This window comes from Bactrocera neohumeralis, chromosome 2 (genome assembly GCF_024586455.1).
Source record: "Bactrocera neohumeralis isolate Rockhampton chromosome 2, APGP_CSIRO_Bneo_wtdbg2-racon-allhic-juicebox.fasta_v2, whole genome shotgun sequence".
Lineage (NCBI taxonomy): Eukaryota > Metazoa > Arthropoda > Insecta > Diptera > Tephritidae > Bactrocera > Bactrocera neohumeralis.
In genome coordinates, this window is record NC_065919.1 from 53,249,657 (window position 1) to 53,267,200 (window position 17,544).

At 35.4% G+C, this 17,544-nt stretch overlaps 1 protein-coding gene across 1 annotated transcript; it reads left to right on the forward strand.

The window, feature by feature from the left end:
* Window positions 1-1,213: 1,213 nt before the first annotated feature.
* Window positions 1,214-16,793, forward strand: LOC126750835 (prolyl 4-hydroxylase subunit alpha-2). The gene is made up of 9 exons (XM_050460585.1): window positions 1,214-1,581; window positions 14,785-14,939; window positions 14,997-15,153; window positions 15,223-15,404; window positions 15,485-15,645; window positions 15,709-16,161; window positions 16,245-16,301; window positions 16,390-16,555; window positions 16,632-16,793. The coding sequence occupies exons 1-9, from the start codon at window positions 1,385-1,387 to the stop codon at window positions 16,730-16,732; spliced, it is 1,629 nt and encodes a 542-aa protein (XP_050316542.1). The 5' UTR covers window positions 1,214-1,384; the 3' UTR covers window positions 16,733-16,793.
* Window positions 16,794-17,544: the final 751 nt, after the last annotated feature.

A 17,544-nucleotide genomic window follows, 5' to 3' on the forward strand; every position in this document is an offset into this window, starting at 1 on the left:
CGGCACATAATTTTTAATTTATTTTTCAAAATCTATGTCCTTCCTGACTACAGACTGACAGAAAATTTAATGAAACTTTTTTGTTGAACAATTTTACTCATCGTAAAAGTCCCCGAAAGCACTTTATGTACTTCAGAAAAACAAGCGTATACATACTAAACACTAATGATTCTTATGATGTGACATTTGGCACAGATGTCATTGACAGTCCTACCAACCTAGAAATAAAATATTTCGATGATTCTTAGGAATATAGTATACAGCCACCTATGATCTTAGTCTCACGGATTGAATGCAAGGCTTCAAGGTTGTGAGTTATGTACCAAAATCTTTACAAAGTCTAAAATTTTGAAAATGAAACCTTTGTAGTTGTTGTTGTCTCTATGTTGTCAATAAAATAATTTCCCAATAAAACCAACTAGCTGTAAGACCCTGATCTTATCCCCTATTTATCAAAATTTAATATTGATAATATTTAGTTTTGTGCACAAAAACTAACGGGGGGATCTTGGTTACAATTCTTTGAAAAATATATGTAACAGATTCATAAACCGATTTAAAAGAGACATCATTATTAATGAAAGTAGCTATAATTATGTTTTATATTTTCATTACAAGACATAAACTACATACCAATTTGGCACAAGTAATTTATTTAAGTATGATTGAAATCGTAAAAAGTATAGCTTCAACCATTAAGCCTGCCTCAACTAACTTAGCTACGGTAATTTCAAAATGTGTGCAATTACTCAGGCAATTTTATATTGGCACATCTGTGCAAGTGTGTAAATATACCGTATACTACTTGTACAGGTACCATATTAAGCATATTGACCTGCCTCAAACTGTGCCACACCGTAACCCACAACGAGTGCGTTACAATCGCCTCGCCGCCGCAGAAATAAAGTGAGTTCGTCAGTCTGTCAGTGGAAGAATGATGCGCAACGCACGGAAGCATCAGAGCGTTTGATGTGAAGTAAAAATGACTAAATGTGAATAAATGAGTTTTATTTACCATTCACCTACCGGCGACGAGCACGATCAGCGCGGCCAGGTGGTGGCCAAAGCCAAGCGTTGACTGTGTTAGCGGTGCTATCTTTGCGCACTTAACCAGAAATCAAGACGGCCGCAGTGTAAGCGTTGGCGATTATTATTACTCGTATTATACGGCGCTGACCATTTCTGCTGTTCAGTTTGATGCCGAACGTTAAGCTGTAAAAATCGCAGATTTGAAAACTGAGCGCGAGCTTTAAGGCGATTAGAATAGAATACTTAAAAGGTCGTTCGTATGCGCTTATGTAACTGGCTGCATTGAAAAGTGAAAGTGTTTGGCAGTGAATGCATTTTTCTTTTTAAATAAATATATTTAAAAAAGTCCAAGGAGATGAAATATCAATTTCCGTTATTTTTATGCGCATTTATGGTGATTTGTTGCTTTTGTAATAATGCAACTGGCAATAGTGATGAATATTTCTCGTCTGTGGCGGGTTTGGAAAAGCTGCTAATGGTGGAGTATGTGGTGTTGGATGAGTTACAGAACTATATAGATTCTGTGCAGAAACACATTGATTCGTTGCAAAGGTAATCATGAAGAAAGTGGAAGAATATTGAGATGAAATCTTTTTGTTATAATATTGTGTATAGATCGTGTTTAATGCGGAAAAAACAAGAAAAAACGTTAAGTTTGGCTGCAGTGATAATAAAATACCCATCACAGGGACATTTGTTATAGCATAAAAGAGTACAAAAAGAACTTTATCTTGATGTTGAACGGTCAGTGTAGGTTTGCAGTTGTAAGTTGTTATATTGGTCCGTTCTGCACAATTTTTTCAGGGATTGTTTGTGTCGAAGTGATATCCTAAAGCGATCCGATATCGGCGGTTCCGAGGAGGTTCTGAAAGAGAAAATATGTAGTATAGACAGACGGATGAACAGATAAACAATGCAAAACCGAAACAGTTTGTCACATTGATCATTTATACACATAGATACCTTTAAGGTGTCCGACCTTTCCTTACGGGTGTTACGAACTTCGGGACAAACTTAATATACGCTGTTAAGGGTATCATGAGTCGATGCTGTCCGAACAGCATTGGATCAATGTGAGATCTGTCGGGAAATTGATGCGCTTTTGTTAGTTAAGGTTGTATATGGCCGTTCGATATTACTATATTCAATCGGTACTAAAATATATTAAGGAGATGTGTTGATGCGAAAAAATGCATTCATTATTGGATAATATTCGACCGAATAAACCGCGTCCAGCACGTAGTAAAAAATATATAGCAGCCGTGGCTGAGAGTGTACACGAAGATCTTGGAGTTCACAGAAGTTCGTATGAAACAACTTGGCGTACTTTACATCAAGCTATTATATTGAAAGCGTGCAAAATACACTTGTGCAAGAACAGAAGGTCTTCCCAAGCGACATCGCTTCGCTCTATGGGTTCTTGAAACGTTCCAAGAAGATTCGACGTTTTCTAGCTAAATTTTGTTCAGCGATGAGGTCCATTTCTGGCTCAAAGGACATATAAACATGCAAAATTGCCGCATTTGGAACGAAGAGCAACTGGAAGAGTTCCAAGAGCTGCCATTTTATTCAGAAATAACAACGGTTTGCTGTGCTTTATGGGCCGGTGGAATCATCGATAAATATTTCCTCAAAAATGATGTCGGTGAGAAAGTAACCATCAATGGCGACCGTTATCGCGCCATGATAACCGACTGTTCTCAATAAGACGGCGCCACTTCCCGCACCTCACAATCAATGGATTTATTGAGAGTACATTTTGGTGAACAGATAATTTCACCTTTTGAGCCGGTCGATTGGCCACCAAGATCGTGTGATATCACATCGTTAGACTTTTCCTGTAGGGATCTAAAGTATATGTGAACAAACCCACTTCGATTCAAGCCTTGGAGTAAAACATCACGCGTGTCATTCGCCAGTTACCAGTCGAAATGCTTGAACGAGTCTTCGAAAATTGGACTCAACTGATGGACCATCTGAGACGTAGCCGCAGCCAGCATTTGAAAGAGATAATCTTCAAAAAAGTATATGCCAAAGAATGTTCTTTCGAGTTATAATAAACATTCCCTTTGAATTTGAAGTTTTTGTGTTTTTTCTTTAAAAAAGTAGGAAACCTCGAAATGGATCACTTTTTAGTGTATGTACTTAGCCCACTAGGTCTTTGCGTCCCTCAAGACCTATATAAATTTTTAAAATTATATAATTATAAAATTAATTAATATAATTTATAAAATTATAAATTACAAAATCTAGCTCTCAACGAGATACGAAACGAAAGCGTGGGAGTAGAACTTCTCAAAAGTCTTTTCTCAAGCTTGATATATTTAATTCTTCTAAAGACGCTGCAAAAAATTGGTTTCTACTAAAATTAGTAGTGTCAACACAAGTTATAATGAATGAGTGTGATGGGATAATTGGATTATTTTGTGCAAAAATAAAATTAAATGGATTTTATGTCTAAAAGGTGTTAAATGTTTGCCGAATGTTTAGCACAATAAATCATTAGAGAATATATTGAATGAAGATATTGGCATGAAGAATTGCATTATAAATGCTAAGACTTGTTCGTTTAGGTGCTGACAGCCAAACAATCATTAACTGAAGTCAAATCCATCACATACTATATGTATATTCTGTTATTTATTGTTGTAGATAATATGCTAGCGGTTGTGTTTTCGAAGCGATTCGTTAGAAGTTCAAAGTAAAGTTGAGAATGAGATGAAATCGGCATTTGTCTTTGGAATAAGCTTGAACTAAAAACGGTTTTAGTTTTCATTCATGAAATAAATTTCAACCAGCGTAATTAATATTTTTCAAAATAGCTATATTTTTAAATTATAAATATTTTGAAAATATTTTAAAATATAAAATAAAAGAAAAAAATAGAAATCATAGCTAAAACTAATCATTTCTCAAAATATAGTTTAACACTGATAATTCAATTCAACTACAATTACCAAATATGCATTCTTCAATTATTATTACCAACTTAAATTCACTAACGGTATAACGAAACTCGATTTAATGAAAATGTGTTTTTGTTTTGGTGAAGAAATAAAAAACAAAAACTCATTCAATTCATGTACGTATAAATACACACAAGCAAATGCCCTTAATTGCCGTAAAAAGATAGAAATCTTCAAGTTACTTAAGCTCCAAATCTTTTTCTCTTAACGCTTATGATTGTGGTTACAACCTCAAGGTCACAAGTATGAACCAACGTGCCGCGTCCGACACCTAACAAAAACGCATAAATTATTACTTTTTATACGGATGTACTATATGTATATGTATGTATGTATACAACATGGCAAGTCAAATAGCCTTTCGTTGTATGCAATAAAAAATGGCAATGAACATGAAAATTGATTACACAAGAAACACAGTGACATCAAAAATGATTTTTATGTGATCCCCAACAAAGTAAAGTGTAAATTAATGAGTACTTTGATGAGATACTTTTCGTATTAAGTCAGATTGTATACTCAGTTTGTGCCATAGTGAGAGTTGGAAGACAAATGTCTGAGCTTTTAATAACGCAATAAAGATTTTTTCAAAAAAAACTGGCGTTTTTAGCATATATTTTTATAGAATGTTCCAAGCCAGGCGAAATTAAATACGACTTCGACTATTATGACTGTCAACAGTGACGTGGGAGGCCAGACGCGAATGTGATGACTGTTTGTTTGATGACAGGACATATTTCGACTTGTCCTCGTTCACAACCAGGCCCATACGCTTCGCTTACGTATCCAGCCTGGAGAAAGCAGAGCAAACGAAGAATAGGTGGTGTGTATTAATCTTGCTTTCACGGGCCTTTTCCAAAATTTGGCGCATGCTGATTATATATTTTCCAGGTCTAAAGCCACGTTGATAAGGTCCAATCAGTTTGTTGACAGTGGAGTTCAGTCTTTCACACAGTACGCTCTATAGAACCATATAGGCGATGTTGAGAACGCTTATCCCACGGTAGTTGGCGCAGATTGCGGGATATCCCTTTTTGTTGTTTGGGTAGAGCATAATTAAATTCCAATCATTGTACATTTTTTCGTCCGACTATATTCTACCATACAAAGAAACTGATGTATGCCCCTTTTCAGTTCTTCGCCGCCATAGTTGAATAGCTGGGTCGGCAATCCATCGGCCCTGCCGTTTTATTGTTCTTCCGACGAATATATTCACTGAATAAGAACAAATTGCTAATATTTTGATGCTTAAGCCACATATTAGCGACCTTTGCAACAGACTTAACACTATCGGACCATGATGTGTGTGGTAAATATTGTGCAGATCGCTTCCAACGCCCTCGCACGACGCGCTGACCGTTGAACGCCATCATGTTCAAATATAGTGATAATTTTTTTTATAAATTCGTCCAACCGTAAAGTGTAAATATGTTTGTACACTAATGAAAAATTAATAATGAAATAGGCGTAGGCGGATGTCATCTATAGGCATTTGCTTAGAATTGATTATGGTGTTAAAATAACCGTAGGCGGCATACATATGTAGATATCTAGATAGGTGTAAAGCCTTTTTATTATCTTAATGAACTGAAGAAACAACTTAATTAGACATACTATAAATCAATTATGTACTTTTATTCTGTTTGAATGAGATGGAAATATCATTTGATTCTTTTTGGTTAATATTATTCAGAGTTAGTCTTGAGAGATTAAGTAAAATAATCATAAATAGCAACCTCATAATCGTGTTCTTGAAGTATGGCAAAGGGTGTTATATCAATTTGCAAGTCAGAAAAACGCGTTTTTGTGATTTTTTCGAAGAAACATTGCATTTAATAAATAAGTAAAAAATGTGCATTTTGAGAATTTAATGTACTCTAGTAATCGGTGACTAATTTTGAAAAATTTGAATTCACTTGACACCGCACCCGATCTGAAGGATCCAAAAAGCTTTACAAAAAATGCATCGTTTTTGAAAAAACTCATAAATTATTAATTTAATTGAACAGAAATTATTAGCGTTATCTGACGAATATATCTAAGAGCGTCGTGTGAAAATTTTCAGTCGATCGTTACAGCTGTTTCGAAGAAATTTTCCACACCGACACTGAAAACAGCGCTTTGATAAAAACGCTTAAAAATTTTGAGAGCCGATTACATGAAGTGTAAATACGCTCATATCTCGGAAACTGTTTATCGCATCTACTTCAAATTTTCGTAGAATATTCTCGAATGTATGTAAATTCGATATATGTACTATATCGTCACCTGAAATGCAAAATAACGTATCATCAAAAAATTCGAAATTGAGTGTCTTATTGATTACGATTCACTACTTTAAATTACATACATAATATTACATATGTCCAACATTTTCAGGTTCTGCGATCAGATATAAACCAATTTTAACCAATATTAAACATTTTTTTCACTCATGTTCCATTTTATTTCGTGTTTCATTCATGCCACTGTAAATTTCCGAAAATGTTGTTACGTTATTTTGCATTTCAAGTGACGATATGCAAATTTTTTGATATTCTGAAGTGAATAGAAACCTTTAATCATACAATTTATATACCATTTTGCCAAGTACATATATCATAACCTCTGTTTTTCTGTTAATCGAATCAACAAGTACTGTATATAAAAAGCAAAAAACAAACTAAAATAAACAATTAAAATAATAATAAATCAAAAAACAAATAGCAAACGATTTTTAAATGCATCAATCTTTAGTTTAGCAGCAAATATACATAAGTCATATACATACGTATGCCTAATTAGTCAAACAGTTGCTTTACAAATCACTTTTTATGAACAACCTGCTGCCATTATTGCGGTTTAAGGCAAACGTAATTACATTTTTAATACCAATAAATTTTTTGGTAAATATACAACTATGTAGCTAACCATTTTATTCACTTGCTCTCCCACAATGCAGTTATAAATTAACATCTTCACACAACTGAAAATAAAAACAAGTAAGGAAGGGCTAAGTTCGGGTGTCACCGTACCATTTTATACTCTCGCATGATAAAGTGATAATCGAGATTTCATTATCCGTCATTTATATATTTTTCAAATACCGTATTTGTGTAAAGTTTTATTCCGCTATCATCATTGGTTCCTAATGTACATATATATTATACAGAGAAGGCATCAGATGGAATTCAAAATAGCGTTATATTGGAAGAAGGCGTGGTTGTGAACCGATTTCACCCATATTTCGTACATGTCATCAGGTTGTTAAGAAAATATTATATACCGAATTTCATTGAAATCGGTAATGTAGTTCCTGAGATATGGTTTTTGGTCCATATTCAATTTTTAAAAAAAGCCTGGGTGCAGCTTCCTTCTGCCATTTCTTCCGTAAAATTTAGTGTTTCTGACGTTTTTTGTTAGTCAGTTAACGCACTTTTAGTGATTTTCAACATAATCTTTGTATGGGAGGTGGGCGTGGTTATTATCCGATTTCTTCCATTTTTGAACTGTATATGGAAATACCTGAAGAAAACGACTATATAGAGTTTGGTTGACATATCTATAGTAGTTTCCGAGATATGTTCAAAGAACTTAGTAGGGGGCGGGGCCACGCCCACTTTTCCAAAAAAAATTACGTCCAAATATGCCCCTCCCTAATGCGATCCTTTGTGCCACATTTTTTATGGCTTAGTTATGACACTTTATAGGTTTTCGGTTTTCGCCATTTTGTGGGCGTGGCAGTGGGCCGATTTTGCCCATCTTCGAACTTAACCTTCGTATGGAGCCAAGAAATACGTGTACCAAGTTTCATCATGATATCTCAATTTTTACTCAAGTTACAGCCTGCACGGACGGACGGACAGACAGACATACGGATTTCAACTCTACTCGTCACCCTGATTACTTTGGTATATATAAACCCTATATCTGACTCTTTTTCAGTTTTGCGACTTACAAACAACCGTTATGTGAACAAAACTATAATACTCTCCTTAGCAACTTTGTTGCGAGAGTATAAAAAACTTAAATTTATTCAACTTCTTTATTGTGTTTATTTATTGGCAGCATGACTTTTCTGACATGTGTTCCTAAATGAAACGATTGTTTTTTGTTTTCAAAGTAGCGAAAGTACAAAAGTTTCAACAATATTCAAAAAAATTATTTGATTAACTCCAAGTATCAAATGAGTTATATTATTTGAAAGATTTCGAATGATTTATGTGTAGAACGGAGAAGTTGAAAAGCCATCTATCTTTTGTCTAAAATTCTAAATATAAAATACTAAATACATATGTACATCTAAATGGCCCTCACGCTCCGTTCCATATATATGTACATCCATTTACGCCAATTTTCGATGATCGGTGCAGCAATTCGGTTTGAATTTCGGCTACAGAGCTTTGGTGGTTGATTGTTGTAAGCCTTTGATTTAACATACAATATGACTCGGAAATTGTAAATAAAACGCAAAGTATTTAATTTTCATATATTCAATATTTATTTTGTCGCCTTCAAAGTAAACCCCACCAGATGTAATACACCTAAGTCAACGATTTTTGGGATGGCCAAAACAGCTCCTTCAGCGAATTTTCTCTTCGATCGACTGGAAATGGATGCGGTAATTTCATTTTAGGGAACATGAAAAAATCACTCGGAGCCAACTCTGGTGAATATGGTGGTTGATCGATGGTATCCATTGGGTTTTTGGCTTTAAATTCGGTCACAATCGTGGTTCGATGCGATGGTGCATTATGATTGCGTAAAATTCATGAACTGTTCTTCCCCAATTTCGGCCGTTTTCGACGGATATTCTCACGCAAGAACCTCAATACGGCCAAATAAAACTTTTTATTGACCGTCTGTCCTTCCGGAATATATTCATGATGCACCAAACGAGGCTGTTTTCTTCTTTTCATTGGTAGTGCTTTTTACGTGGCGGGTCCCAAACACAACGAATAACCCCGGGGAGGGATGCATCGCCTTCTCACTTTTGCTCGCCTTCAAACGGATTTTTTTGGCTACACAGAGGATACTAGGTCTAGGACCGGAAGTCGTTAACTGCTTGAGCCATATGTAAAATAATCGTTTCTGGCCGCTCCAAACTTAATGGCGCTCAGAGAACTTTCCTCACTTGCATGAACTTCTACACCTGGCTTCATCCGCAAAAATCTTCTAAATATGATTTTTCCGAATCATAAATGTTGGATTTCAGAAACTGCAAATTAGAATACTTCCAATTGACAGTAATTTTGTTTCTTATTTGTTGGAACTGTTTGCTTGAACAAACTTCTGATTGCGAAAATTCATTCTGTGGATGAAAGACTAGAATTCATTGAGCAAAAAATCTCAAAACAGCTGCCAAAATATAGAAAATAAAAAACGCTTCACAATTAATTGTCGAAATATGTGATTTTTGTAGCTTGTAATTTATTAAGATTAACCTTTTTTTGCAAAACCTTTATTAACTGCTTGATTGTGTGTACAGTTATTAAAAAACAACAATTCAGCATTATTTCTCTTTAACTTTACTGTTGCTAAAAATTGTTTTAGAATGCGATAAACAAATCACGCTTCGGTGGTTAACATTTTTTTTTCAAAATTTATGGGTTTTGTGTGAGCAACGCAGCTCTTCATAACAATACTGACTGGAATTCTAAGAAATTAATTTGTTGAAGAGAATTGATAATAAAAAAGTCTTGTTAATGGGAATGTTGGGAATAAAACTGTAAGTGTCTTCGACTTTCTGCTTTATAATTGAATTTTTGTTTATTTTTATTTCCGCGGTTTCATATTCATATTTTGAACAAATTATTAACACAAAATAAAATTTTTATGACAGTAAAAAATAAGTAATTGCAAACATAAATTTCCAGCTCTTGAAGTTATGGTGCCAGCTGCGGATTTATCTGATATGTACTCCTTGATACGGTTTTGAATAAATTATGTACTTATGCTAATGCTCCCACTCTTTTATATTTATGAATATTTTATGCATTTGGCGGTAACGTCAGCGCCATTTAAGGCCTATAAACGGCCGTGTGTTTTACTAAGCCTCAAATGTGAGAATTTAAAGCGTTAATTCACAACTTTTTTGAAAGGCAAATAGACCACAGACTGCTATTCCATTATCCGCTAATATATTTATTTTTTTTTCTTCAGAAAATATAAGAGGCTTATGTTTGACGGAGGCCTACAATTTATGTGGCTCTATCGATTACAATTATGTGACATGGTCTATACCCAGCACTCAACACCATTTTCTACTAAAATATTGTTTAGTAAAATCTCTCTCTCTCTCTCGACTCTATTTGTAGTAGCACAGAATTCTTTAATTTTTTTAAATGTTTCATATAACATTAATTTTATTAGGAGGTATATTTGTTGTTCTCACGTAAAGATAAAATAAAATTCCTTTTTCTTTATGACCCTTGTTCAAGTCGCTAAAATCTGACGATATTTTTTAAAAAGCAAATTGCAAAAATTGCAGATTCTTAACTTTGTGGCAGAAAGTAAATATAAGATAGACCGAAGAGTAATAATTTAAAGTATAAAAGTAATAGAGTTGAAACAATAATGTTTATGTATTCATAAATTGTTTATATCTTTATTGTGGCGGCGTTTATATTTCATTTTTTGTTTTTTGGTTTGATGAACATTTCATTTATATTAATCATAGCTACACCAACAGGTTTGTTTCTAGATAAATAATCTTTGTATTTTATATCGTAATTATGAATTTGAAAAAAGCGCATACAATTTTTTTTACTCAATATAATCCCATTTGGTCCCAATACACTTGAGCCAACTTTTTTCCGACCCTCGAAACAGTTGTTTAAATAAATTTCCGGAATAGCCTTCAATGGGCCTTGCGATTCACATTTAATGTCTTCAGTTGATTCAAAACTCTTTCCTCGGAGCGGTTGTTGTTGTTTTAACGGTTATCAGTCCCCGTTAGGATGGTAAGAGTTATCTGTGTTGTCATCGACGTCATCTAACGGGAGGCCCAGGAGACGTGCTGAGGGCAAAGGGTGTTAGATGAGTGGGGTTGGTAGGGCATGCAAAGACGTGGTCAGTGTCATGCGGAGACTCGTTGCATGCAGGACATACATTGGGTATGTCTGGGTCAATTCTGGATAAGTAGGAGTTTAACCTGCTACAATATCCAGAACGAAGCTGCGCTAGGGTCACTCGCGTTTCTCGCGGCAACTCGAGCTCTTCGTCTGCGATGGGTGGTGCTGGGTTGCAATTCCCTCGACAGCCAGTTCTACGTACCGGAATTGACTCGGATTTTATCCGACCAAAGGCTGTTTTTTCGGCGATCTAACCCCGTTTGGATCGGTGAGTGTTAATCTGTGTTCCTCGGAGCGGTCGTTTGCGACGGTGCATTATCGTGCTGCAAAAACCAGGAGTTGTCGGCCACTAATTCCGACCTCTTTTTACGAATAGCTTTGCGCAAACGAGACTAATACTCAAATAATATTCCTTGTTGACACTTTGGCCGGTTGTAAGGAATCCGGGGTGCACCACACTTTGATAATCGAATAAAACTGTCAACGTAACCCTGATTTTTGACATGCTGTGACGATGTTTTTTTCGGCTTCGGCACGATATTCGGTCGATTAGTCGTCTGTTTCCGGGTCATCCCAGTATGTTGCTATTTTTTTTGAAAAATTTAGTGACATTGGAACCAATTATGGTTCCACATTTCTTAGACCCAAATTATCTTTCAAAATGGTTCTCACTGATTCTTCCGATATATCAATGATGCAAGTAAGATCTCTTACTATTAATCCTCGATTCTCAAGAATCAATTCCCTTATTTTATTGGCGTGTTGATCATAAGTTGATGTTAATGGCGCTCCTCGTGGCTCGTCGTCAACGCGTTCTTGACGCTCTTTGAATAATTTGAAACCCTAGCTCCCAACAAACCATTATCGCCGAAGGCCTTTACTAACATTCAGAACGTTTCAGCAACAGAAATTTAATTCTACTATACGCAAAATTTAATGGAAGTTCTTTGTTGAATAATTTTACTCGTCGTAAAAATCGTAGAATGCACTTTATGTACTTCAGAAACAAGCATATACTAAACACTAATGACTATTTTGATGTGACATTTGGCACAGATGTCACTGACAGGCATACCAACCTAAAAAAAAATATTTCCACGAATGGGTTTTCGCGTAAAATTTAAACCACGTAAACCTAAAATTAAACCAAAAACTCTTACTATATTTTGCCCAAGTTAATACATTTTATATTTGAGTTTTGTGCTTTATATCTATATCTGTATGGTGGATTACTGTAAAAGGTTAATGAAGAAGATCTCGACTTTGGTCTAGACTCCATGTATCTTATTTTAATATCTTCCCTCAACTTTTCTATCTATTGCGAAATTTTTGAGGTATTCTAGTGTTAGAACTCAACCCTAACTTTTCAGCAAATTGACAAATTGAAAACCGTTACAATCGGATGGATTTCGACTTCTAGATGATTCTCCTTATAAATTCACAGATTCGTATCTTAGTAACAGCTGCAGATGTAATTCATTCATGAACAGTCCCAGCACTAGTACTTAGTAAAGGTTGATTGATTCGGTTTATTACGATGTTAGTTTGGTTTAAAAATTCTTAGAGGTGCCAATCAACAAATTTTTCATAGCACCAAGCCAAATAAAATCGAGTTTTTGACCCACCCTAATGTAAATGGTCTAGTAAAAACAATTCATCTCTCTTTCGTTGTGTAAGGGAATGGGTTAAGCTCTATGGCGTTGAAAAGGTACAATTAATGTTAAAAAATATTTATTTTACCTTAATATAGGATGATAAACTTCGACGTTCCTTACCTTTTTAAAGAAAAAACATAGAAAGTTCAAATTTAATGGGCAATGTTTATTACGTTTTCGGGGCGTATGACACGGAGGATGTTTTGCTCCAAAGCCTGAAAAAGTCTAACGATCTTGTTGGCCAATCGATCGACACAAAACGTAAAATTATTTTCTCACCAAAGTGTTCTCTCAGTAAATCCATTGATTGATGCGATGTGTAGCAAGAGACACCGTCATATTGAAACCTAATGCCGCCGAGATCACGAGCTTCAATTTCAGTTTTGAAAAAATATGGATCGATGATTCCACCGGTCCACAAACCAAACCGTTGAATTTTACTGAATGAAATGGCAGCTGTTGAATGTCTTCAGGTTGCTTTTTGTCCCAAATGTGGCAAGTTTGATTGTTCATATATCCATTAAGGCAGAAATGGGCCTTGTCGCTGAACAAAATTTGGCACAAAAACGTCGGATCTTCTTGGAACTTTACAAGACCCTATAGAGCGAAGCGATGTCGCTTGGGAAGGTCGAGCGGCTTCAGTTCTTGCACAAGTTGTATTTTGTACGCTTTCAATTTAAGATCTCGACGTAAAATGTGCCAAGTCGTTCAATATGTCAGTCCGAGTTATATTTTCTTCACTGCGTACAGGACGTGGTCTATTATCCAATAATGAGTGCTGGGCCTCAAGATGGGAGATGGTGTTGGAAATTGTAGTGGACGTGGTCTATTCGGTCGAATATTATCCAATAATGAGTTGTCTCAAGATGGGAGATGGTGTTGGAAATTGTAGTACGCTCTATATACCGAATAACTGACCATAAGTTGGGCGATGCGCGCGAAACACATTATTTACAGAACGTGAATTTTCGTAATAAAGTTGAACGATTTGTAAACGTTGTTCAGCCGTAAATCTTTTCATGATGAAATGCGAAACAATATTAAACAAAAATTACATGACAGTTTGACATGACTTTTGGTTAATTTTTCAAAAAATTGAAAAATTGAAAAAAGCACTTCTACTTAGATCACCCGCTATATATTTATTTTTGTCGAAAATGCAGAACGCTGTGATACATTTGTGTTTTTATTTATATACCCTTCGATTATTACAATGTTCCTAAAACTCTCACGTACTTATTGAAATTATTTACATATATTTTTAGTTTAAGAAATACCCTCTTCATTTCTGAGTTGGTATGGCTTAAATTTTTTAATTTCATCTTAGCTACCTTTAACAGCTGTTTCGGTTCTTAATTTGCATATACTTGGCCGGTCTTAAATATAAAAGTCAGCAAGATAACAATTAGCCACCAAGTTACCGTTTCATGTCTTACCCAAAAACACTGTCATAAGTTCACAAAAAATTACGTTGTCATTAAACCAGAATTATAGAATTATTAAATAATTAATAAAAAGTAGAAACGATTTCGAAAATTGTCTCGAGTAAACGGATTTTGGATTCAGCTCTTGTATGGCTGCAGTAACGCACATAATACTGGATAACAATTAATTAAAATCAAATACTAAGTAACTAATTTATGGTGCCTGAAGAAATGGCGTGCATGCATGCAGAATTAGTAAACTGGTAAGACAAAGATAGGCAAAAAAAAAAAAAAAAAGAATAACATGTCTTTGCAAGTGGTTAATTGAAACAAATAGATCGACGCTATCCAAATCTCTTTCCAATACTGTCTAATTAACAATAGAAAGCAATTACAAAAACTGCACAAAAAATTTCAAAATCGCCGAAGCTCAAAAAACTGAAGCTGTTTTGAAGATTGCTGATAAGATACAAAAGATGTTTTGTGTTTTATTATACGTAGAATCCATGCGGTTAATCAGGTATAAAATTAATTGTTCAAATATATAACCCGATTGTTCTTATATGTGTATATATATGTATGTATGTGGTAATGTAAGTACAATATTTTTTTTCTATTTATCATTGTTTTGGTTTTTGTATAATTATTGATTCTGCAGTGAGGTGGATGCAATTCGTTCGGATCACCAAGCCGCCGCCGACGATGTCGATGGCTACCTTAGTAACCCTGTTAATGCATATCGTCTTATTAAGCGTCTGCAGAGTGACTGGCATACATTTGAAGATGTCATTCGTGCCGATACCAGTCGTGAGGGTACGTATTTAATTCCCAAATATTACCAGGTGAATAGTACCGCCATCTCCTACCTAGACTTCCTAAGTAGCATGGAAACAAATAGACAGGCATTCGACTTCCCCACCAAAGAGGATGTTATTGGTTCAGCCGTTGCTTTAGTTCGGCTACAGGACACTTACAAGCTGGAGGTTGCCGAACTGGCGAGCGGTATTTTGAACGGCATTAAATATGGGTGAGCAAGTCACTCTAAGTCGTAATGAAAATCCTCTGTTTTTACAAAAAATCTCAATACTTCCTATAGTCCGTCAATGTCTTGGCAAGATTGCTTTCTACTCGGTCATCATCTATATGAAATACAAGATTTCAATCACACCGTGCCTTGGCTTAAACAGTCCATGCAAATGCTTAAGAGTCAGGACTCCACCAAAGATGCGGTGACGTTGGATTTCATGGAAACAGTTGTAGCCTATCATCGCGAAATGGGTGAGCTAGTGTGAGAATGCTTCAGAAATATAAAAAGTTATGTATACAAACTGGATAACTTTACATACATTCTTCAATAGGTGACTTTGAGACTGCTTTGGAATTAACAAATTATATTTTGTCGCTTGATGCCACACGCGAGCAAATGAGCGATACCAAGTACTACTTGGAGCGCATGGTCAGCGACGGTATTAAGGCCGGCTTAATGCATGAAATGATACCACAAGCGGGTGACTACCATGTGAGTTGGAAATAAACTACTCTATCAATTGATTCTAAAGCTTCTGTGTCACACATAACTTAGCTCAGTAATGATTTCAAGCGCTACGAGCAGGTGTGTCGTGGTGAATTGCAGCTCACTGCGGCTGATCAGCGTCCCCTGCGTTGTCGCTATGATAGCAACAAGGCGCCTTATCGTCTGTTACAACCATACAAAGTGGAGGAGCTCTACTTGAATCCGAGGGTAGTGCAAATACATGATGTACTCACCACCAACAACACGGATGCCGTAAAGCAGTTGGCCAAAACTCGTATGTCTCGGTCGCAAGTGCGAAATCTGGATGGTAGCGCTGCGTCGTCGGCCAATTATCGGATCAGCAAGAGCGCCTGGTTTCATTATGAAGAGAGCGAGCAAATGCAGATAATGTTGCGACACATGGGCGATCTGTCGGGTTTGAATATGGACTATGCCGAGCACTTGCAGGTGGCCAACTATGGTATCGGCGGGCACTACGAACCGCATTTCGACTTTTTTACAGTATGTGTAAACCAAATATATTGTTAAAAGTATTTGCGATTTTGTTTACTATATACGATTTTTTTGATAACTTGTTTCTTTAGGATAATTGTACTTATAATTTGTCCGACGGAAATCGTATCGCCACTGGTATATTTTATGTAAGTTCGTGTAAGGAAATTAAAAAAATGTCTAGTGTAGCTTTGTAATTTATATAAACCGCATCTTCTACGTTAATTCTTCATTCAGCTCTCGGATGTTGAGGAAGGTGGCGGCACCGCTTTTCCCTATCTTCGCTTGGTTGTTAAGCCACAGCATGGAAGCGTGCTGCTCTGGTACAATTTACATCGTTCCGAGGAGCCCGATTATCGCACTCGTCATGCGGCCTGCCCGGTGTTGAAGGGCTCTAAGTGGAGTGCGTACATTTCCCATAAGTTTTTAACTCTTCACGTAATATAAAGTTTAACGGAATTTTTGAATTTAATTTTCAGTTGGTAATATTTGGGTACGCGTACGCAATCAGGACCGCGCCCGGCCATGTGGTCTTTTACCCGATCACGAAGTGTCGCTGAAATACAAACATTTGGTTTAAGTATGCGTCGTATGCCTTTGTATTTATATTTATTTGCTTTTATAAAAGTATTTATATTGTGTTATTTGTTTTTCTGAAACAAATTTATATATAATAAATTTTTTATCTCATCTATTGTGATTTTTAGGTTTAAATAAAGATTTGTTATAAATGTAAAAAAAAGCTTTGTAAAAGCTCAACTAAGCTTTTTAGATATTTTTATATAACTCAAGTAAGTAGAGTTTATACTGCTAAAAATTTTCATAAATTTTTCAGAAATCCATATTGTAGACTAAAATTTGGAATCTTGTTACTGTTCTTTGATGTTACACGATGTCAATATATAGACACGAAGATAGGCCAAAGATGGTTTACTCGTTTCTTCGCGATAGAGAGAGTGTTTGTATATACATACACATTTTTTTCGAGAGATTGAGCAAAAAAAAAAAAGTTCCTTTTTCGAGTTCTAAATTCGCTTATTAAAAGCATCGCAATTAATTAGTTTTTGAAGTTTTTCTCGTATTTCAGTAGCGTGTAAACTCTTTCATATTCCACATCTATTAATATTCATTCATTTCCGAAGTTTAGACCATTCCAGAGTCAAAATAAACCGGAACTTGTTAACTATAGCTCTAAACATAAACTAAATATTATCTAAGATTGCTTTTCGCTCTTTTTGCGCGAAACGAATTCTTTCACAATTGGTTTTAAATCTAAATAACCACTTTTGTCCTTATAAACCTGAACCCGAAGAAGCACTAATATCAAAATATTAAAAAGGGTATAACATGAAAAAATCCTGGAGTTATCTTAATGCAGTAGTGTGGAATAAG

Bases quoted from the DNA above. Each gene is read 5' to 3' on its own strand.
- LOC126750835 (XM_050460585.1), top strand. From the start codon at position 1,385: ATGAAATATCAATTTCCGTTATTTTTATGCGCATTTATGGTGATTTGT. The intron at 14,940-14,996 runs GTACGTATTTAA...TCTCCTACCTAG, and splicing joins TGCCGATACCAGTCGTGAGG to ACTTCCTAAGTAGCATGGAA. The intron at 16,302-16,389 runs GTAAGTTCGTGT...TTCTTCATTCAG, and splicing joins TCGCCACTGGTATATTTTAT to CTCTCGGATGTTGAGGAAGG.